At 39.7% G+C, this 21,585-nt stretch overlaps 1 protein-coding gene across 4 annotated transcripts in view; it reads right to left on the bottom strand.

The window, feature by feature from the left end:
- nhsl2 (NHS-like 2) overlaps positions 1-21,585 on the bottom strand; it is a 290,189-nt gene that overhangs the window by 122,728 nt on the left and 145,876 nt on the right. For all 4 annotated transcript variants that reach the window (XM_037976540.1, XM_017432723.3, XM_037976542.1 and 1 more), the window contains exon 2: positions 9,291-9,539. In XM_037976540.1, coding sequence (XP_037832468.1) covers positions 9,291-9,539 — 249 coding nt within the window. The remainder of the gene's footprint in view (positions 1-9,290; positions 9,540-21,585) is intronic.

The raw sequence follows: 21,585 nt of genomic DNA, 5'->3' as shown, positions 1-21,585 counted from the left end.
ATAGAATAAAAAAAATAAAATGTTTGCACTCACCAAAACAGCTGTGTCCCCCAAAACACTTATTTCAACACAAAATCCATTCTGGGACAGGTTAGCTAGCTCGGGAGAGGTTAGCTAGCTCGGGGGTCGGCCGTCCTCCTCTAACAAGATCTAGCTTCTCTTGAAAAGTTTGTCTTGAAAACAGCCTTGCCAGTAAATCAGCAACCAAATCAACGTACTGCTCTCCTTCAGCCATTGTGGGTTAAAAAGGTTTTAACCGTTAACAGTCCCGGGTGTGACTCTGTTGACCTGCATAGCACTGCCGTGGCTCAAACTAGTAATTATCCATATCCAATCACAGGACGCGTAAATGTCATGTTCAACATGAGGACAGCTAGAGGGCCTTACTGACACAACTCGTGATCTGATTGGCTATCGCAACTGTCTATCAACTGTATTTGGCCGTTGACTTACAGTGCACAGATGCCTGCACTGACGGTTCTGAAGGCCCAGGCATATTTCATACAGCCTGGCAACATAAGGTAGCTGAATTCTGATTGGATAAAAACTCTAACCTAAAAACAACAGCACTGGAAGGAGCATAATATGACATGAAGAGAATATGAATACTTTTAGATATCTAGGGAAAGCAAATTAAAAATTAAATTAACCTTTATCATAATTATGATCATGATTTCTGGCTATGTTAGGCCAGCAGAGAAGGCCTTGCTGACCCTGATGGCCCACCACTGCCAAACAGTATTTAATTCAGATTATTATGAAGGCTGCCTGAGACTTGGTTGACAGTGATTTTTTTATGATTTACGCCTAAATTTATTAAAAACATTACAAACAAAATAACATTCTGGAAGTCATTTTACAAGTAGACAGAAATAACGAATTGACCTGGAAGTAGGTGGCTTTTATAACTTAAACTTAACGCTCATCTACCAACTTAAAGTTGGTAGATAAAGGCACCTTCTTTCTTTTTTCTATCCACCATCACCCACTCCGCTCTATGTCTCGGCTCCCTCCCACACAGCAAGCTGCCAGCCCCGTAATGCTCGGCCTCTGTCTCCCGTTTCAAATTCTTCTCATTAATGTAATAGTTGGTTAGAGGGCTAAATATGATTGAAATATTTGGTACCTTGCTTTGACTAAAATGCTTGAATCTGTCAAAGCAACTTAGCTAGTTTTGCTAGTTTTAATTTACATGGCAGATGAAAGCAGTTTATCATTATTTTACTACCGAAGTAATGAGAAGAACAAACTAATGTCTAATTCTCATTGCTAATGTGTTTCATCCTAGTCAGAAGTGGGAGCAAATAAATGTGTCACACATTGTTTTAAGTACTAACTTACTGGAAGTTGCTTGTTTGTGCAGTAGAGAGACACACAGTTAGCTTCCTACTTCAGATGACTCTGGCGGAGCCTGTGTCCCAATAACTTGCCCTGTTTAGTCTGCTTTAATCAAACTCTAGTTCATTTGCCTAGAAAGTCTGGTTCGTTTGGAGAGGTGTGAATGCGCAATTGAACTCTGACGTGGCCAAAAAAGAAAACTTTGGCCTAAAAACCTAGGTCTCGGTTCGGCTGAAGTGAACTCTGGCACAGTTCCAGTGCATACTGTATGTGAATGAAAGCGGAGCGTAGACCACTCCAAAAGAAGGAAGTGGACTATAGCACAGGGCCTTCTGGGTAAATACAACTAAAACAAATGTGCATTTCTACCACTAGCGGAAGAAACATGGAAACAAAACAGAAATACTAAAACCGCTAAAATTTGACGCCACTCCATTTTTGTTTACTTTTCCAGAAGGAGGAAGTCACGCTCGGTGTCTTTCCTCAGAAGTTTTCGTGTTGTTTCCTTCCATAGTTCTTGGTGCAGCGCCACCACATGTGAGGGGGAGAACAGGTTGCTCAAAAGGTTTGTCTTGATTAACTCAGTGCGGTGTGACAATACTGACCAGTTCCACCCCTTTAAGTAGTAAAGCCTACCCCCACGCAGAAGACAGCATTAAGACCAAAGAACTGTCCACACAGGTCAGAGACAAAGTTGTGAAGAAGTCCAGATTATGGTGGGTTTATTCCAGAAATATCTCAAACCCTGGCCATTCATCAGAGCACCATTAGATCCATTATTTAAAAATAGAATTATTATGTCACCACAGCAAACCTGCCAAGATAGGGTGTCATAATGTAGGCGGTTAAGCTTCACAGGGTTTGATAAATGGACCAAGTTCCCACCGGAAACAGGCAAGGTTTAAAACTGGTGTTATTTTGAAAAGGACAGGAAACTGGGGCAGTGATCATCTGCGAACAGGAACAGAAGCAGAGGTTGGAGTTTTGCTGGTAGAATTTATATTGCTGATGATACTCAAATGATCTTGAGGTTTGTTTTCTGATTGCAGGTCCACATGAGGAGTATCCAAAGTTCCAGGACGGGGTTAGTTCTGACTCTGAAGGAGAACAGTGTCCAGGACAGGTGAATACAGATGCCAGGTGAACTTAGAAAGAGCAGAGCGTGCAGGCAGGTGTGTTTGAGGCAAACGCTGACTTCTCCTGTGTTTAAGATAAGAGGAATTCCATTGAACTGATGTTCCCCCAAGAGCGACACTTTACATGTTTGAGGTGGTGCCAGAGCAACAGAACTGCAAAGTTACACAGGATCAAAAATACTTAAGATAAGGTTATATACAACCATATATACAATCATACGAGTATGAACCTGAACCGATAGCTCCGTAATCAGATGAAAACACTTGAGATTCGGATTCTGATGATCACCAGGACCATCATGGCCAACGAAACAACGTGCATAAGGACAGAATTAGGAATGTGAAATGATGAGAACTGATTACCTGCAAATCTTTTATTTTAATTATTAAACCTTTATTTAAACAAATAAAAAAAAACATTGAGATCAAGACCTCTTTAAAAAGAGTGACCTGGCCAAGAAAGCTAGCAGCACATATCATAATGGACAAGACAAAAATAAAGAAGAATAACAAAAAAAAATCATTAAAAATCTATAAAAAATGCAAGTTATTTGACAATGAAGTGCAATCGTTATGACAACTACAATTTAAAATAAAAATCAATGACAATTAAAAATTTTCAAACACAAATTTTGTTGACAGGATTTCTGTTCTTAAATTTTTTTAAGATTCAGCGAAAAACATTCAGTAAAACAAATTCTGGAAGCTTTAGCTTAGCTTGCAAAGAATTCCAACCAGAGGGGGCAGAGAAGTTAAAAGCTTTCTTTCCCTTTCTTGTTCGTACCCAAGGAAAGTAGAGATGCAAACTGTCTTTAGAACAAAAAAGCATAACCTATGTCTGTTCTCCAAAGAAAAGTACATAGATAAATAGGGAGACAGCCAAAAAGAGCCTCATATAACAGAATCATCCAGTGTATATATCGCCTTACATTCAGGGAAGGCATTCCAGCTTTAGAAAACAGTTCACATTTGTGAGTGAGACAGCTATAACCAGTGATCAATTTCAAGGTACAGTGGTACACCGGAGTCAAAGACTGTAGTAGGCAGGTGGCTGAAGCACACATATACACAACACTGCCATAATCAAGTACAGGCAGAAAAGTAGCTGTGATCAAAAGCTTCCAAGCTCTGAGGGAGAAACATGATTTGTTTCTTTAATAGAAACCAAGCTTCATCTTTAATTTGGAGGTCAAATGTTTCACATGAAGTTTAAAAGAAAGGTTATCATCAATAATTAATCCCAAATACTTATAGCTGGTAACCAGCTTGAGAACTATACCTTGGGCAGTTATTAGGGGAATATTCCCCAAGGAGACAGATGAATTTGAAAAAAAAAAGATTTCGATTTTTCAGCATTTAAATCCAGTTTTAGTTGCTCAAGACAAAACTAAACTTCATCAAAAGCAGCCTGTAGAAATTGACATGACTGTGCAATTGATAGAGAACGCTAATAAGTAACACAATTATCTGTGAGAAAGTGGTATGGGACATTTGACAGGTTTTACACAATGCAGTAATGTAAATTGTGCATAAAATGGGTCCCAAAATTGAGCCTTGAGGTACACCGTTTTTGACCTTGAGAAAAATGGAGGTTGCTTCTGCCATCTGTACACATTGTGTTCCTATTTGCCAAATAATCTGCAAACCAGCAAGAAGCTTCTTTAGAGATGCCCATCTTGAGAAGAATATGTAACAGGATATTGTGATCACCAGTATCAAATGCCTTGGATAAATCAAGGAATAGACTAAAACAAAACTTTACAGAATCCAAGGCCTTGAACACATCATTTAAAACTTTTAAACCAGTAGTTGCAATGATGTACTGCTTCCTGAACCTTAACTGAAGAGAAATTAAAAGATTCTGTTTCTAAAAATTCTTTCAATTGATCACAAACCAGTTTTTCTAACAATTACGCCAGAATACATAAGTTTGAGATCAGCCTGTAATTATTCCTAATTTAGGGTGGGGCTATCAATTAATTGAGTTACATTGTGTAAGTTGTGTAGAATATAGGCCATCTGAGGCTGATAACAACCAATTAAGGTTTAGGTCACCCACTAAAACAATCTCACCAAAAATTAACCCTGAGACACAGTTGTTTAAGGACCTTAGAGCCTCACTACAGGCTGAGAGAGGGCTATAACAACCCAGGACTGTAAATGACTGATTCTGCTGAAATTGAAATTTGACTGCCAAAAATTCAAACTGTTTGCTACTAGATACAGAAGAGAGAAGAGTCAAATAAAACCTGTCTTTTATATTGACAGCTACACCGCCACTTTTCTTGAGATGATCACAACAGAAAACATTAAAACTTTTAATGGCAATATCCTGATCTGAGACTGATTTATTCAACCAAGTCTTGCACAAAACAAGAACATCAGGTTTAGTGTTCTATACTCAAATTTTAACAGTGTCATTTTCAGGAAGTAAGCTCCAAATATTAAAATGTAAAATGTCAAGGCCTGATCTAGATCTAAAATTCTCAAGGGAACCAGTATTATTTAGAGAAGTGCCTGGATTAGGCTGAACATTGCCTGATAGTAAAAGAAGAAGGACAAAACACTTCCTTTTCACATTAGAATTTGACTCCTTACCATCAAAGCTAGAAATGACCAGATCCATAGGATAAATTTCTGTGTATGAAACTGCTCTGTAGAACAGATAAACACATTAAATGAGCAAGAGATCCATGAATTAAACCTGGCAAACAGCAAGACAGCGGTGGGTATAAGGCTAAATAGTCAACAGTCGAAGACCATGTACAGGTCCCTGACCTGGAAGGACCCAAGAATAGATGGGGGACATGACTATGTTCCCCTTTTCCACACTCCGACAGTACCGAACCACTTGGTGCCAAGGACAATACATGAAATACTGTAAAAATAAGCTTCATGTTCATCATTTACGGATATAGTGGCTAGTGAATCAATCAGGCGGCATCCAGCAAGCTCCAATAGCTAACAGACTTGAGGAATCTGGTGGCTAGTGGCTCCGCCTGTCAGCAGTCTGGAGGGATCCAGTGGCTGGCAGGCAACTGGAACCAGCATCTAGTAGTCCAATGGGATCCAGCGACTGATGGGCTGGGGGGAGCCGACGGCTAACAGTTCCATTGGCTGGCAATCCGATGGGATCCGGCAGCTAGCAAAATTTCAGACTCTGGCATTTCAGCAAATTTTTAGCCTGCAGTAGATGTATGAACTATCAACAGCCATCAGGAAACAAAAGCATCAGATAGCTCAACAGGAAGACCCAGTCCAACATCCAGGACCAGCAGGTAGATGAAAAATTTAGACTCTTACAGGAGCAGGATAGATTGTCATTTAAGTGATAACACAGGGGTCCAAAAATAGATTTATTGTATTGAGGCTTTCCAGAGCCAGCAGTGACAGACAGGTTACCTGTGGTAACACCTTGGTTTCAGCTCCTTAACTTACGATATGATGCAATTGATATACTGTTGATAGATTTAGAGAAAAAATTGTACTTATAAGTCAAACTATTAATTTAAAAAAAACTATAATGGCCCTTTAAAACCATTTCAGAACAAACAAAAAAAGAGACAGAATTAAAACAGTGCGTGTTTGCAGCCATCTTGGATAATATCAGTACATGACACTGCAAGTTAACATAAAGACGACAGGAGAGAGCTAACGTTGCTTACTCAATGCCAAGCCAAAGCTAACCTGATGCTAACCCATTAAAATGTGAGCGCACTTGAGAGTAGCATTTATGAACTCTCACACCAGAGTAAACTAATCAATAGCAGTTTCAGATTATGACATTTGTTTAATCACACATGGATTGTCTATATTTTTTCATCAATAACAAACTGCTCTGAATCACAAACTGATCTCAGACTGTCGGCCTGTAAGCAGCTCATACTTTTATTTTATTTTTTTTTAAACGTGTCCTGTCCAGTTGTGTCGCACTCAGAATTGTCATCTGAATGTCAGGGTAAGGCCCAACAGATTTGCTTTCACAAGCGGAACATTATGGCATTCACCATGATGTTCCCCTTGGTATATGAAACTTTATTAGAAATTGCTTTGGGTTTATTTCAATTGTAATGGACACAAAGATGAGAAAGAAGAAAGAGAACGGGGAAGAGAGATGGAGGAAAAGGTTTGAAGAGAAAAACCATAGAGATAAAACAAGTCAACACCCTTGAACTCTGCCACAGGGCCTGCAGAAAGAGAAAACAAAACAGAATCCACAACAACAAAAAGCATATGCAGTATATGATGATAATTATAACTTCAATGGAAAGTACACAGAGCCAGGTAATACAAGAGGGTATTTAGTGACAACTGCAGCCCAACTGAAGGTGTATCTGACAGACACCTGAATCTAGATATGTATGTGTGTGTATCTATATGTATCTTTAAGGTTTCTCCTTAAGAATATTTGGTAGTGAGCTCATACTTGTAAATGACAACACATGTTCACAACGTCTCGTTTAAAGTAAAACTTCCTGTTTCTTGTCACCTTCTCTGTGGCATTGTCCTCCACTCCATTTGCCATTCTTTTAAAATTAAAAATAGTTGGCAAAAGGTCCTGGTTTTTTGGCGTGAAGACAGTCCACTGCATTAATGAGGGTCTGAGCTCTTGGGGTTCTTCTTTGACATGGTCCAAACCCAAGTTCTAATAGTAATTCCCACATCGGAGTGTATGGATCCGAATCTAAGGAAGGGTTTTTATCTTTCAGAAAACCAAAAAAATGAGCCTCCTTTGGTATTTTTGGGATGGTTCAAGCTATTATTTCTAACTCACTGAACCAAGTACCGGTATTCATCCACTCACAGATGAATTGCTGAATGCTTGTGAACCTCAGCGGCTCAGTGGACGTCACGGAAAAAGCCGAAAACGCCCGAGTGGTTTCTTCAATGTTCAGTATTAAAAAAATATAGTATCTTTTTTTTTTCTTTTGAAAAATTTTCAATGAGCATATTTTCAGATTTTCTTTCAACCGATGTTGGTTTCAAAACACTTTTCAGTTCAGCTTTAAGATAATGAATTAAGTGAGCCTTCTGAGCAGTCAGTCGGAGGCTTTGCTTTTCAGCTTAGATCTTTTTTTCACCACAACAGACTGGACCATTGCCCTTATTACTGTAGATGAGGACCCAGTTTCTTGGTGCATCTACCATTCCATGCTGCCATCCCTCTTGAACAAAACTCTCAGATATATGAACTCTGCTTAAGGCAAGGACTCATAGAAACAATATTCCAAAAGATATATACAAAAAACAATGCCACCAAGGTTCGTACAGTGTTTACAATACAGGAAATGTTTGCTTATCTTATATAAAAAAGCAAACACCAGAACAGAACAAAAACTCAAAAACAGAATATCAGTAGCTTGTTCTCTTTCCTCTGTGTGTCACCTTATACCACATTTAAACAAGTTTGAACTGGTGCAGTAAACATCCAGTGAACATTAACTGTTACAGTAATATTTTACAATTGCAATAGCAATTTATCAGCGAACTGCATCTGTGCTTCACAGTATGCATAAGGTATTTATGATTCATTACCATAAAATCCTAGGCACTGAAGTTTACTACACACTCCAGCCAAAATTAAAGCTAAACTAAAGGGATTTAGCAATAATTATTACCTCCGCCAGGTATGTTATGTTTTCAGTAGCCATAGTTTGTTTGTCAGTCCATCCATCTGTTAGCAAGATTTCCTAAAAAAATAAAAATAGATTTTGATTAAATTTTAAGGAAATGTTGGGGTTGTGGTGATCCTACAGTTTTTTAATGACCCTATGGCATTGGGTTTGCACTTTTCAAGTACTTCTAGTTTGGGCTTTTTATAATGCTTCATGACACAGTAATCCACTAAAGTGAAGTTCTTATGTGGAATCATGGAATTAACCACAACTGGATTCATATGACCCTATAGGTCACAAACATATTTGATAATTTTCTGAAAAACAAATAGTGCATTAATATCTTACTTGCAAAAATTATATGGAATGAATTTATGAATATTAATTTATTCAATAACATTTCACCCAANCGTCCCATCGATGCGGGGAGGCTGCTGGCACAGAGCCCACAGTTTCAGTGGAAACTTTTCGCACAGGAAAAAGCCTCGTGTCACCCCCACCCCCACCACCACCACCACCACCATCCTGATGTTATTATTTTAATGGAAAGGACAAGAAAAGGCAAAGACAGCATGAGTCACATCCAATGAGATAAAAAATGAGTGAATAAAACCAGTACCTGGGAACAAAACGGAAAGCTTTGTTCCCTTAAGCACTGGTTTGCATAAACACACACAAAATGATTACAACAGGCTGAGCAGCACCTTCCGTAAACAAGAGATTATTGTATAAAACGACAACATCCCACCTTTAAAAACCAGAACAAGGACTTACATCTTTTTACACAGAGAGAGAGAGAAGAAACCACACATGTAGCAAACCGCATCTATCAACAGAGCTCATTCTATTGAAACACACATTCAAAATCACTAAACACAACAGTGCAAAGTGAATGCAACACACACCTTCAGCAGTTTTTCTCCAAGCCAGCAAACACACACACCTTACAGTATGAGATGAACACATGGTAAAAAGTGGGAAAAACAGACATTGAAACACTGCATATCTGCATGGTTAAGGTGGCCGTCACACACCCATATCAGCGCAGTCGAACGCCACACATGTAAACACTTTCCAAACCGCCCCTGCCTCAATGCCTGTCCCACCCACTCAAAACAGAGCTCAAAAACATACACACACACACCCCTTTCTTTTCTACGTATCCGTCGATCTTCTTTCGTCTCCTGCTTTCCATCCTTACCTTGCAGTAGGCTCTGGAGGTTGAGCTGTGCCTGCTGGTGCAGCTCCTCGACACACTCCGGCCTGCTCCACGAGCCGAACACGTTCACGCTCTGTTGCCATGGAGACCTGGATTGGGCCGTGCTGCCTCCACCACCACCGCCGCTGCTGCTAATGCTGCTGCCTCCACCGCTGCTGTGGTTGCCATCGCTGTGGCTGCTGCTGCTGCCACCGCTGCGCCTTCCGCTCGCTGCCTCAAGACCACTGGGGGCTGGAGGGAGTGGGGAGGAAAAGGAGAGAGGGAGAGGGAAATGTGGGGAGGAAGTGATGGATTATTGTAAGTCAATTGTGGAGGGAAAAGGAGGTGAAAACAATAAGCAAAAAAATGCCAACAGACGTTCATGGAGGAGAGAAAATAAGAAAAAAAAAGGAAAAAACAGAGAAAAGTATAGCAAAAGAAAGGAAATTATAAGGAAAAACGGATAAAGAATGGTGGAAAAAAAGAAGAAATCAGTACAGGGGAAGAGGTGATGGGGTGGAAAGAGGAGGGAGAGAGAATAAAACACATGTAAATAAAATTGTTTAAATTTGCATAACTAACACCCAGAGATGTAGATTACATAATCCATTTTGTTGTCAAGGAGAACAAGGATCAAGGAAAGAAGGAAGCAAAGAAGGAAGGATATAATTTAGAAAGAAGAGGAGGGAAGAATGGTATAGAACGATTTTGGAGGGGGACCACTTAAATAGTAGGGGTTGGAAAAATATAGAGAAACAGTATTTAGAGGAGACAGAAAGCAAGGAAGTGGGGAGGAGAAGGATGGAATAGGGATGGGTGGTTTGAGAGAAAAAACAATAAACACATTTGTAGTTTTAAGAAAGAAATAAGAACGAGTGTGAGGAGAAGGAAAATATGGGAAAATAAATAGAAGATTAAAGGCAGCAAGAACAGCAATGATGTTTTTGTGGCATATTGAGATATGCAGCTGTTAGAAAACAATCCAACAACATTGTCTTTTTAGTATCTGTTACATTTGTATTTTGTACAACTGCATTCGTAGCGTGATCTCCAGCAACACTAGGTTGCCTCAGATTTATTGGTCATGTCAAAGAACTTGGTAGAAAGAATTTAACAACTCTGAAACGTCACATAAATCTCACATATACAGATTCATACCAAAAGTGATGTAGCTATTAGCAAACTATAATGTTAGATACAGCACAATGGTATTGCCTAAATAGACACGTCGTCTCACATCCAACAGTTTGACATTCATATCTATTTTTTATACAGTTTATGGTGGACACTTTAAAGACAGGGCAGTTCTTTAAATTTGTGCCATTCAGAACTTCTATTTTATCAGTGGCGGACGGTTCATTTCACACTAAGGCCTTCAGTGATGTCCAACTTAGTCAATAAATACCTTTTATTATGCCAGCATTTATAACACCAGGATTGGAGAGTAGATAGAAACACACTTAAGCACTATTTGGCATTGCATCACCTCAGTTGTGTACAAAATGGTCTACTATCCGGCGCATTTTAAAAATCAACAAACCCACATCAGCAATTAAAACATATCTGGTATGCTACTGTCAAAACTAAATACAATAGAATAAAATAAATAAAATGTTTGCACTCACCAAAACGGCTTTGTCCCCCAAAACACTTATTTCAAAACAAAACACATTATGAAACTGTGACCCTCTCCAAAGACATTTATTTTCATGGGACTCGGTATGCAGAGGGTATGATTCTGTCAGCTGGACTTTGCAGTGGACTTCCAGAATTCAATAAAATTGTGAGCATAGTAATCAACCCTGAGAATGTGGCCTTTATTGGAAAAAAGTTCACATCTTGGTACCTAGAACATTTTAGGTCTTTCGAGCTTGTGGAGAGCATCTACACAGAACTTCAGATATTGGATCCAGAGGCTCTCAACCACCTTCTTCCATTGGTTGTATAAAAAGTGGGAGAGAAGGATCTGGTAACCCTAAAAGTGTGCCTGCTCCACTGATGCCACACAAAATGGTAAGTAAACTGGTTAGACTTCATGGTAGAATGCAATTGTGTGTCTTTTTTCTTTAAAAAAGAAGTTTGTATTTGGTGGTTCTCTGGGAGATTATGTGCTGCCTTACAGTAAGCTTTTACTCTTTGCCTTTTTAACCTCTTACCACGCGATGGCTCGCCCGCGGGCCGTTTTACTGCCTTTTCTATTCAAATCTGTACAGTCTTTGCTACATTTATTGTTTTTATGAACTTAAATTTCTAAATAGCGGTGTTTTGGAGCCACTTTTGATTGACGATTTGTCTGACCAACTGGGTTGCTCTCTGCCCCCCCTAGAGCCCCTCTAATTTCCCATGTGTAAAGTCATGAAAGTCTCCTCCCCTCATTTGCAAGCCTGTAGCTCCGGTCAGTCAGTCCCCAAGCCGGTTCTGTCACCACAGGCCGGTAGCCAATGAAATTCCGGTCATGTGATTTTTCTGGGAGGGGGGTCGGAACTTTTTCTCCCTCCCAAACCAGTCTGCGTTTTACCATCTAACATAGAGGCTGCTTCATGCGTCCTGCGCGTAAATGCGGTGAAGACTGTTTTTTGGACTTTTTTCGACATAAAAGCTGGCGAAATGACCAAAGGAGATAAAATACACAACAGAAGAAGTTCTGGAGCTGGTGAAGAAAAGAAACAGCGACTTTTTAGACCGGGAATATATCTGATAAAAAGAGCGATGCCTTTCTCGAAGGATAATACGTCCCTGATCAGTAAGTACTAACCTTTTTTTTCACAAGTACTCATTGTTTATATGCTGCTTACTGTTTATATGTTACTCATTGTTTATAGACGGTGCTTTGTTTATCGGTGTGTGTGCTAAATGTCCGGATAGTTGAGTTAGTATCATATTCGTAGTAACTATATGTATCATGCTAAAGACAGATTTTGTGCGTTTCAAAGTACTTACTAAAGTATTACTTGAGAGAAAAAAAAGTCTCCGTCTTTTATTTACTTTTTAGCTGTGTATAATGAGGTAGGGGGGTGGAGGTCAGTAGCTTAGCATGTCGGTGTTTGTGTGAGGACAGAAACGTTAGATGGAGCGGGACTCGCTGTGGAGACCCCTGAAAACAGAGCAGCCGACAGAAAAAGGAGAGGTGTTTGTGTGAATGTAAACGTGAAGCTCGGATGGATGAAGAAGCTCCTTCTTTTTATTTTCTCCGTGAACGGCGCGGTGGGGGGAGGGGGGGCGGACATTTTGGTCAGGTCGCTTCAAAGTGAGAGCAGACACGACGTAGCGCCGCCATCTTGTTTTTCATGTGAGGCGGGTGTGTGTGTGTGTGGGGGGGGAGTCGACAGTCGGACATTTTGGCCAGGGCAGACACCGTAGTCCGGGCGGACATGATGAAGCACCGCCATTTTTGTGTGTGTGTGAATGTATTTATAACTAATGAAAAACAAATTGTTTTTTTTAATTATTTTTGTCGTTCGAGGCCTGCAAATAAGTATTTTTTTGTGTTTATTTATCCTCTACTGTATAATATTCATATTGAGAGTGACTTCATTTGCAGAACAGGATTTGTCTCAGTGTCACCTTTCATTTGACACCTGTATGTTGAAGCATGTAGGAGTTAGAGCTTTCTGAACTTACATATCCATTTGGCACAGTTTGGCACAGTTTAGGTAGGACCTGGACTTTCCCTCAGAAAAACATCTCAATTATAGTGATTCTTTTGTGCTAATTTTCTAAAATTACAACTCCACGACAATAAAACGTCATTCTATAACCTCATTTGGTTTTTCCGGTCTCAGCACCCTTCCTCCATGTACAGTAAGTTGATGAAAATAGAGAAAAATCTAGGAGAGAAAAAAATGCTTGAAATCTCTGTGTTTTCACTTCAATAACTACTAATTGGTTAAAGTTACAATCATTTTGACTGCTCAGGCAAAAACTTCAAAGTGTTAACTTCACATGGAGCCTAATCTTTAGTTTGAACCACAAAAGGCTGAAGAATAGCATCTAATTTAATTTGGGTACATCTTTTCCAGGCTTCTTGAGCTTTTTGAGGTGGAGTGGTAAGGGGTTAAACACTATAATAACACTATACAAAAACTTCTGCTCCGATACAGTTACTGTAAGTATCATGTGATTTGGATGTGTGCAACACGTTTCTGTCCTGATAAGGACATGACTAATGGTTTGTTGGTTGAACCTATTTAATGTAGCATCTTGCTTCATTTTTAAATAATTTATCAATTATTTCTAAGTTCAAATTATTTTTTTGCATTTGAAAAACTTATTATTGTGTTCTTTTGTCTTGTTTGTTTTATTATTTTTTATATTTTATCCAGGCTGGATTGTTGCTGTTAGTGAAAATCTCTCCTGCAATGACTCGTAAATTGGCTCTTAGTGAAGTACCTGAGTCAGTTGAACATTTGGAAAACAGCCTTCGGGAAAATGTGCAACTTCAAGAGGACTTCAAGTTACAGTATGAAGACCAAGACTTTAATAATGCCCGTTGCAATTTGATGGATATCCAGGAGCTACCACGTGCCATCTTACATGTTCTTTGGCAAGCGTCTTCTGAGCATGCTCAGCAAGAGACAGAATCACTTGATTCAGGATCTTCCCTGGACACAGCCAGTGTATCCACCAGTCACCCTAGACTCCATCAGGATTTATCAGGAATTATTTACGAAGTGTTTTGGAGTGTCCTTCACCATTTCCTATTCCAGCCTTTTCTTATGATGCGGAGCTAAAGCTGCGCAAAGGCAACAAGGCTTTTGGAAAGACAAAGAAAGGTGTCATCATAACAAGAGACATTAAGATGGACATTTTGGACAAGATTGCTCAGGCAGTCTTTGAAGTAAAGGCCTACCTGGATCAAGACCAGATTGAATCAGTAGCCTCTGCTCTTATCAGTAAGCACCCATGCCTTCGAGAACCAGGCAACGGAACAGGGTATGATGGATGGAAAATGAGCATTAAATACAAACTTGGTAATTACAGGTCCAAATTATGTCTGGCAGGTTGTAATGAGGTCAACATTAACCGGAAAAGAAAAAGCAGTACACATGAAGATGCAGGTCCTTACTTGAAGAGAGGAAAGCGAGGGGAAATCAACCATGTCCCTGATCATCCAGATAACCAGAGTGATGACTCTTTGGAAGAGGAGGAGCAAGAACATTCAGCTCATAAAACAAAAGATGGAGCTGACTTTCTCCCCAAGGCGAAAGGAGATTGTGGAGATGGAGCCCATGGTGCCAGAGGTCATGGAGCGGTGGCCTGCATTGTTTACTGAGGAAGAGGTAAGGAGTTGAATAAATGCTCTTAATCATTGACAAAATGAAATGGCAGCATTGAATATGTTTATGGTGTTTATGTTTCAATTCACTTGCTATAAATGCAACAAAATTATATTTGTATTTTAAACAGATGAAGGAAGAGTTCCATCGTATCACCAACAAGAACCTGATGGACAGCTTCAGGGCAGGCCTTCATGAGCACACACCCAGACTCCTCCAACTCTATTGGGCCAGAAGGACAGCTTTCCCTCCTGAGATGGATTGGCTCCTTGACAGACTAGATACAGAGGTGAAATATAGATGCTGTCATGTCATTATTTGGGGCTGTATAGCCATAGTGAGAAATTTTATTGTTTGGGTTTTCATAACCCTACATTAATTAGTATGTTTATAGTAGTTGTTCCAATATAAAAAGTTCATACAATAATAGAAACTAAACAATTATAGCTAGTGGTTTCACAGGGGAAAAACTTTTCAAAGTTCATTCTCCAATGTAAGGTTGTCCAAACTGACATTTGTAGAAGAAATCTTAGTTTGCCAGTGTCATGAATAATCCATTTTAGTTTAAAATTATAGTGAATGATTTGTTAAAAAATGTGTGTTCCAGCCAAGTTTCCCCTTTTCTGACTACATGTTAGGATGATCTTTTCTGACTTCCTGACTTTAGCCCTTTTATTCCCCTTGACACAATACATTTTAGAGCTGTTAGTACAAGAAGAGATCGTTTACATCTGGGAATTAATTTTTAACATTAAACCAGTATTTTTAAAAATAAAATTGTCTGTTAGCTGCTAGCTTAATGTCAGTGCAATATGCTAATGTTATGTGCAACTCTTACAGATATCTAGCATCACGGTACATAGACAAACAGCTGCATTGAGGGGCCTTCCTTTGTATCTTCGAGACAGCGATGAGAAGCTCTTCAGGAACTGTCTTGTACGTAATAACAAAAAAGGATTGAAAACTATTATCCATGTAAAAGATCAGTTTTCATTACACAGTTTTAGCAATTTTTCTGTTTGTTCTATGACAAGGACTCAGATTCAGAGGAGATGCAAACCAAGGGCCTCAATGTGGGGATCCTGACTATGCTGGAGGATGACGGTGCCATACCTGCTACAAATGTCATAAAGCTTGCTGTTGTTGTGGAGGAAACCATAATCTTATAGGGTCTCCCTTAATTGCCAACAGCATTTGCTTACCTCTTTGTGATGATCTACACTTTAAACCTTCAATACCCTAAAGATCTGAGGTACACCTTTGAAACCATTCAGAAGATTTTTATGGGACTCTGGACAAATCTGTCTGCAAGGGTCAGGTCCCTCAAAAACAGACTTCTTCAGTGAATCCAGCAAGAAGTTGATGTACTTTAGTTTCCCTCTAAGGGGGTTTCTTTCTTTTGTTTTGGATAATTTTCTTTAATGTAAATGTTCTCAAGTATAGAGTTCTCCTGTCTTTTGACAGTTTAAAGGTTTTATATAGAAGAAAAAACGTCATATTGCAGTGCTTTAATATAGACCTTATAGTAGAAATGGAATTCATTGTTGTCCTAGTTTCAGTATGTCTACCTCTTCAGATGGCTTGCAACATGTCAATGCTTTAGCTGGTGTTGTTCAGATAGTTATTGTGATTCCTGGTAATGGGACTCCAGAAGCATGTACAAGCTCAGTACTACAAGTGTTGCTAGAGTTCTCATATTTGTGTCAATCTGTCACTGTCACTTGTTCTGCTCCCTTGGATCTTCTCATTGGCCAGCCTCCTAATTACTCACAGCTGTAGCAGGCTCTCATCATCCAGCTCCAAGGTTCTTAAGGCAGTTGAGCAGTTTGTCGCTGAAGCATCGAGTGCCTTGGGTAACGGTCTCAGCCAGAGATACCAAGTCTAAAGAAATTTAGAAAGTTACTTACCTGTGTTTGTTTTTCTGTATACTTACCAGTAATCCTGTTTCTGCTCACCACCCTGCCACCTGAGAACTACTTACCTGGAGACCCTGCTGCTACTTACCTGATCCGGCTCACCTGCTGAAGAACTGCCTACTCCGTGTGCCTTCCCGAGGACCTACCTTCTGGCTCCACACCGGTACCCGCCCGCCATCTACTAACCACCTCCAGAATCATGTAAATATCCACCGACAGGATTTGGAACCACGACTGATAACCACCAACAGACTACTCACCTGCACCTTGTAAATACTCACCTGGGATTCCTGGAACCGCACCTCCGAGCTCGCACCCTACCACCTGTCGTAAGCCTCCACGTTACACCTGTAGTCAGATCAGTCTCTGAACCTCTAGCCACTCAAAGGACTAATCATTCTGCCCTCCTTTTCAGATCCTGTTCCCCTTCCCCTTCCTGACCCAAAATAAATCTAATTATCTTAAAACTTGTCTCCCGTGTTCTGTCTGTCTCCTGGGTACTCACGTTTGGCTAACACCAGAAATTGTGTCAGTATGCTTCAGCCAACTGATACGCCAAAGAGTAACCCTAGTGGCGGACAGACTGTTAACACTCTAATTGGTCATGACCAACGATTAGACCATCACGAAACCTTCCTGCAACAGATATTTCAAATATCACAAGACACCACCATATTGTTAAATCAGGTTACTCACCGCGTTGGATCAATTGACACCCGGCTAGGGGCACTGTTGCCAACGCACATCAATACTAACCCCACTTCCGGGTCGCGCTCTGATCACGTCATCCCCGTTCGTGAACCTGATCTTCGTCCTTCCGAGCTGTTCAAAGGTAATATCGATCACTGCAAAGGTTTCCTCCTCCAGTGCAGGCTCGTGTTCGCTCGTTCACCCACCTTGTTTCCTTCCGACTCTGCTCGTATAACTTACATTGTCTCAGCGCTAAAGGGTAAGGCTTTACAATGGGCCCAGGCCTTTTTGTCCGCTCACTCTCTAGATACGCTGACTTCACTACGTTTCATTCAGGAATTTGAGCGCATGTTCGACCACCCGTTGCAGCAACATTAACAAACATAACCCCAACCTGAATTGGAGGGAGAGGTGGGTCAAGTCATGGAGCAAGTTTTGTTTGCAACATTGTTTAAGGTCTGCAGTTCCCCACTCTACTGGCTCTGCTGAACTCACTGAAGAGGTAGATTTATCTAAGGTTCCATGTTTAGCATCAGTATTCAGCAAACAGAAGGCGCTGTCCTTACCTCCGCACTGTCCTTACCTCCGCACTGTCCTTACGACTGCTCGATTGACCTGCTAGCAGGTGCTCCTCTTCCCTCCAGCAGACTGTTCAACATCTCAGGTCCTGAACATGAGGCCATGAAGACATATATTGAGGAGTCTTTAGCTTCGGGCATTATTTGTCCCTCTACCTCTCCATTAGGCGCCGGGTTCTTCTTTGTTAGTAAGAAAGATAAGACCCTTAGACCATGCATAGACTATAGGGCACTAAACCAGATCACGGTGAAGAACAAGTATCCGCTACCTCTGATTGATTCTGTTCACGCTCAATTACATTCGGCCACCATCTTCTCTAAATTAGACCTACGAAACGCCTCTCACCTCGTTAGAATAAATGAAGGTGACGAATGGAAGATCGCGTTTAAAACACCTCTAGGTCACTGAATATTTGGTCATGCCTTTTGGCTTAACCAACGCGCCGGCATTTTTTAGGCACTTATTAACAACGTCCTACGTGACTTCCTGAATAACTTCGTTTTCGTCTATCTGGACGACATCTTGATCTACTCCAGTGATCCACAACAGCACGAGTACCATGTTTGCGCCATACTTCAACGTCTTTGTGAAAATCAGCTATTTGTTAAGGCTGAGAAATGTGAATTTCATGTCATTTCGGTTCCAATTCTCGGGTACATCTTTGAGAGGGGGTGTTACCGCTCCGATCCTGAAAAGGTTCGAGCGGTAAGGGTCTGGTCCGTCCCCACTAACCGTAAGGACCTACAGAGGTTCTTATGTTTTGCAAACTGACCTAAAATAAATCTAATTATCTTAAAACTTGTTTCCCGTGTTCTGTCCGTCTCCTGGGTACTCACATTTGGCTAACACCAGAAATCACGTCAATATTAACATCTCTATATCACTCCCTGTAAACCTCCAAAGCAGGCTTTGTATGAGTTCTGTCAAAAGGTTCTGTATCTTTCAACTTGTTCATAGTCTCAGTCTGAACCTCCTCAAAATCTTATTCAGAAAACAAGCAGTGTGACAAAAGTTTAAAAAAATAAACATTTTGAGCTTTGGTGATAATTTTCTGGTCTTCACTGATCAGTTATGGTTAAGGTATTTACTGGAGGGATACCATTTTAAAGATGTCAGTAATTTTAGCAATAAAAAATGTTTATATAAATTTTTCGATGAGAAAAAAAAATCAGTGTGTAGGGAATTCCATGGTGGTACATTAGGACATTTTAAGAAAGTAAATACACTCAAAAGCAAAACTTAACTAGTCAAGTTAAAGTCCTAAACTTAAAAATGCCCTGAAGTTTGTTGCTTTACAATTTTGAGTTCTGCCAACTTTTCTTTTTTTACAGTGTGATTGGATAAAAACTCCAACCTAAAAACAACAGCACTGGAAGGAGCATAATATGACATGAAGAGAATATGAATACTTTTAGATATCTAGGGAAAGTAAATAAAAAATTAAATTAACCTTTATCATAATTATGATCATGATTCTTGTTTATGTTAGGCCAGCAGAGAAGGCCTTCCTGGCCCTGACGGCCCACCACTGTATTTTATATAATACACTCATGGAGGATTGCTTCCACGGAAATAGGGAACATAATGAGACAGGTACAAAAGTGCAGTTAAATTTAAAAAATATTTTGAGAATACTGTAAGATTCACTATGAATGATTGATATACTGTACATTGAACATCCCTTTATATTTAGGCTGTTTTCACAACTTCCTCTTTGGCCTCTAAAATCTTAAGATTTTAATAAAATGTAATAATGGAGACTTTAACCTACTCTTTCTACAGAAATCTATCAAGCAAAATTTAAGTATCTACTCAAACATGAGAGATCTTCCCAAGAAGACTATTTTGAAACAACAGCATGCTTCCAAGGTAATTAAAGTTTAAATGAATGCCAGATTCTCTGTTGCTTATGTATATTATCTAATGAATGGAGCAGTAAGTGTCATGTCTTGTTTGGTGTAAAGCAGGTGTCTCTTCACACAAACCCTGTCACAGGGTATGAAGCCTTCTGCTTCATGTTCCAAAGCGACTTTCTCACAGTCAGCTACCACCAGAGAGGGATACTCTTTATGATACAAAGGTGACATGCACTTCAGAATGTGCTGTCTAATAAACTCTCACTATGGAGGCCATGTAATTTTATTTTAATTTTTCTCTTTGAATACTTTTACTTTGATAAAATCAACTGCACTTTTGTTTGCATTGCTTTTTAGTTATCCATGTTTGCTAATTGGGTGTGTGACTTTCCTGCAAGATAAATATCCCATTAGGGAACCTGCCTTTGGAACCCCCTCATCAATAACTTTTTTTTTCATTCATTTTTTTACATTTTAGTTCACAGTGTCCTACCTTTACATGTGTTTAATCAAACAATGTGTTTTTAAACATGGGAATTTTAAATAGTAAAATATGGGATCTTGTGTGGGTGAGTTTGTTCATGTATTTCTGTAGTACGTATGTGGTAATGTGCTGGTGTTGAACAAGCCTCAGGAATTACTAAAATGTGGCACAAATGACTGTAAATAGTAGATCTAGAGGGAAAAGAGTGTTAACTACCTTATCTACTGTTACACCTCTGAGACACCACTGTCACTGTGATAGTGTGTTTAAGATTTTTCACTGCTCTCAAGCAACATCAACACAAGAAGGAGCCATCATCTATCTAACAAGGTTTTTCACAGCATGCAGGCCTCACAGGATTTAGGTCTAAGTCCAAAACACATCCTCCTTCAGAGCAAATATTGAAGTATGGCAGGAAATAGACTTTGTCAAAAAAAACATCAATATGAACATTCAAGGTATAATGGCCATGAGATGACCATTTGGGATTAAGTTCTGCAAAATTAGGCATCCTTAAAACAGTGCCAATTGTACAATATAGGACAGTGTCACAAACATCTGCACAAATAAAAAGAGGACTTAAGAACAATAAAGCAATAAAAAAAAGGCTATAAAATTTTATCTGCGTTGTTCTTATAACACTGCCTAATGTCAAAAACTGTATTGTCAATCGTTAGTTAATAATGTTTGCATACTAGCTACTTTTGCAATCCTGCATCTGTAGTTATACATTTTTTGACTTGCATATTTTATATCCCAGATGTTGAACAGAATTCTTACCACTTAATAAAAAAGGAAGAAAAAATACATAAATAAACTGGAATCAAAGCAAAAACAAAGAAACTAACTCAATCTGAAGAGAATAACTGACTAATTAGCAAGAAAATTAGTTAGGCAGATTGCTATCTTGTTAATTGGCACACTAATGGTATAAAAATGTTTTACATGTCTGTAAACTATAGATCCTTTCAGGCAGAACAGGTCTTGCTCTGTATTTCACCTCTGGTTTTAATGCACTAATCAATAGTGTCATTGTGTAAACAGCAACACTTCGACATCCCCAGTCAACACTGACTGCCTACCAACTAGTAGCTCAGTGTTCCAATATCCACAAACGGCAACTACTATCACAACTTGAGATCGATGAAGTGCAACACAAATGCTATGGCAAGGGGGAGGAGCCAGGATGCCAGGTTAGAGGGGAATTAACTCCAACTCCCTACCCAGACGTTGGGTATGCAGCCCCAATGAACGAACCATCTAAGCTGAACAAAACAGCCACTGACCTGAGAGATAGAATCGTAGCCCGGATGGGTAGTAGACAACCCCGACGCCAATTACAACGGCTGAGTGAAGTACCATCGGAAAGTCTCATTGAAGATGTGAATGCAGCATTGAGAACAATTCCTACCACCACCATAACAGAAACCAATGAGCTGATGTACAACTCAGCATCAGTGATCCTGGAGATGCTTGGCTATAAGAGCAACCATGAGA

This window comes from Kryptolebias marmoratus, linkage group LG7 (genome assembly GCF_001649575.2).
Source record: "Kryptolebias marmoratus isolate JLee-2015 linkage group LG7, ASM164957v2, whole genome shotgun sequence".
In the NCBI taxonomy this organism is placed as follows: domain Eukaryota; kingdom Metazoa; phylum Chordata; class Actinopteri; order Cyprinodontiformes; family Rivulidae; genus Kryptolebias; species Kryptolebias marmoratus.
Note: the sequence above shows the minus strand (reverse complement) of the source record. Positions and strands in the feature narration are given on the sequence as shown.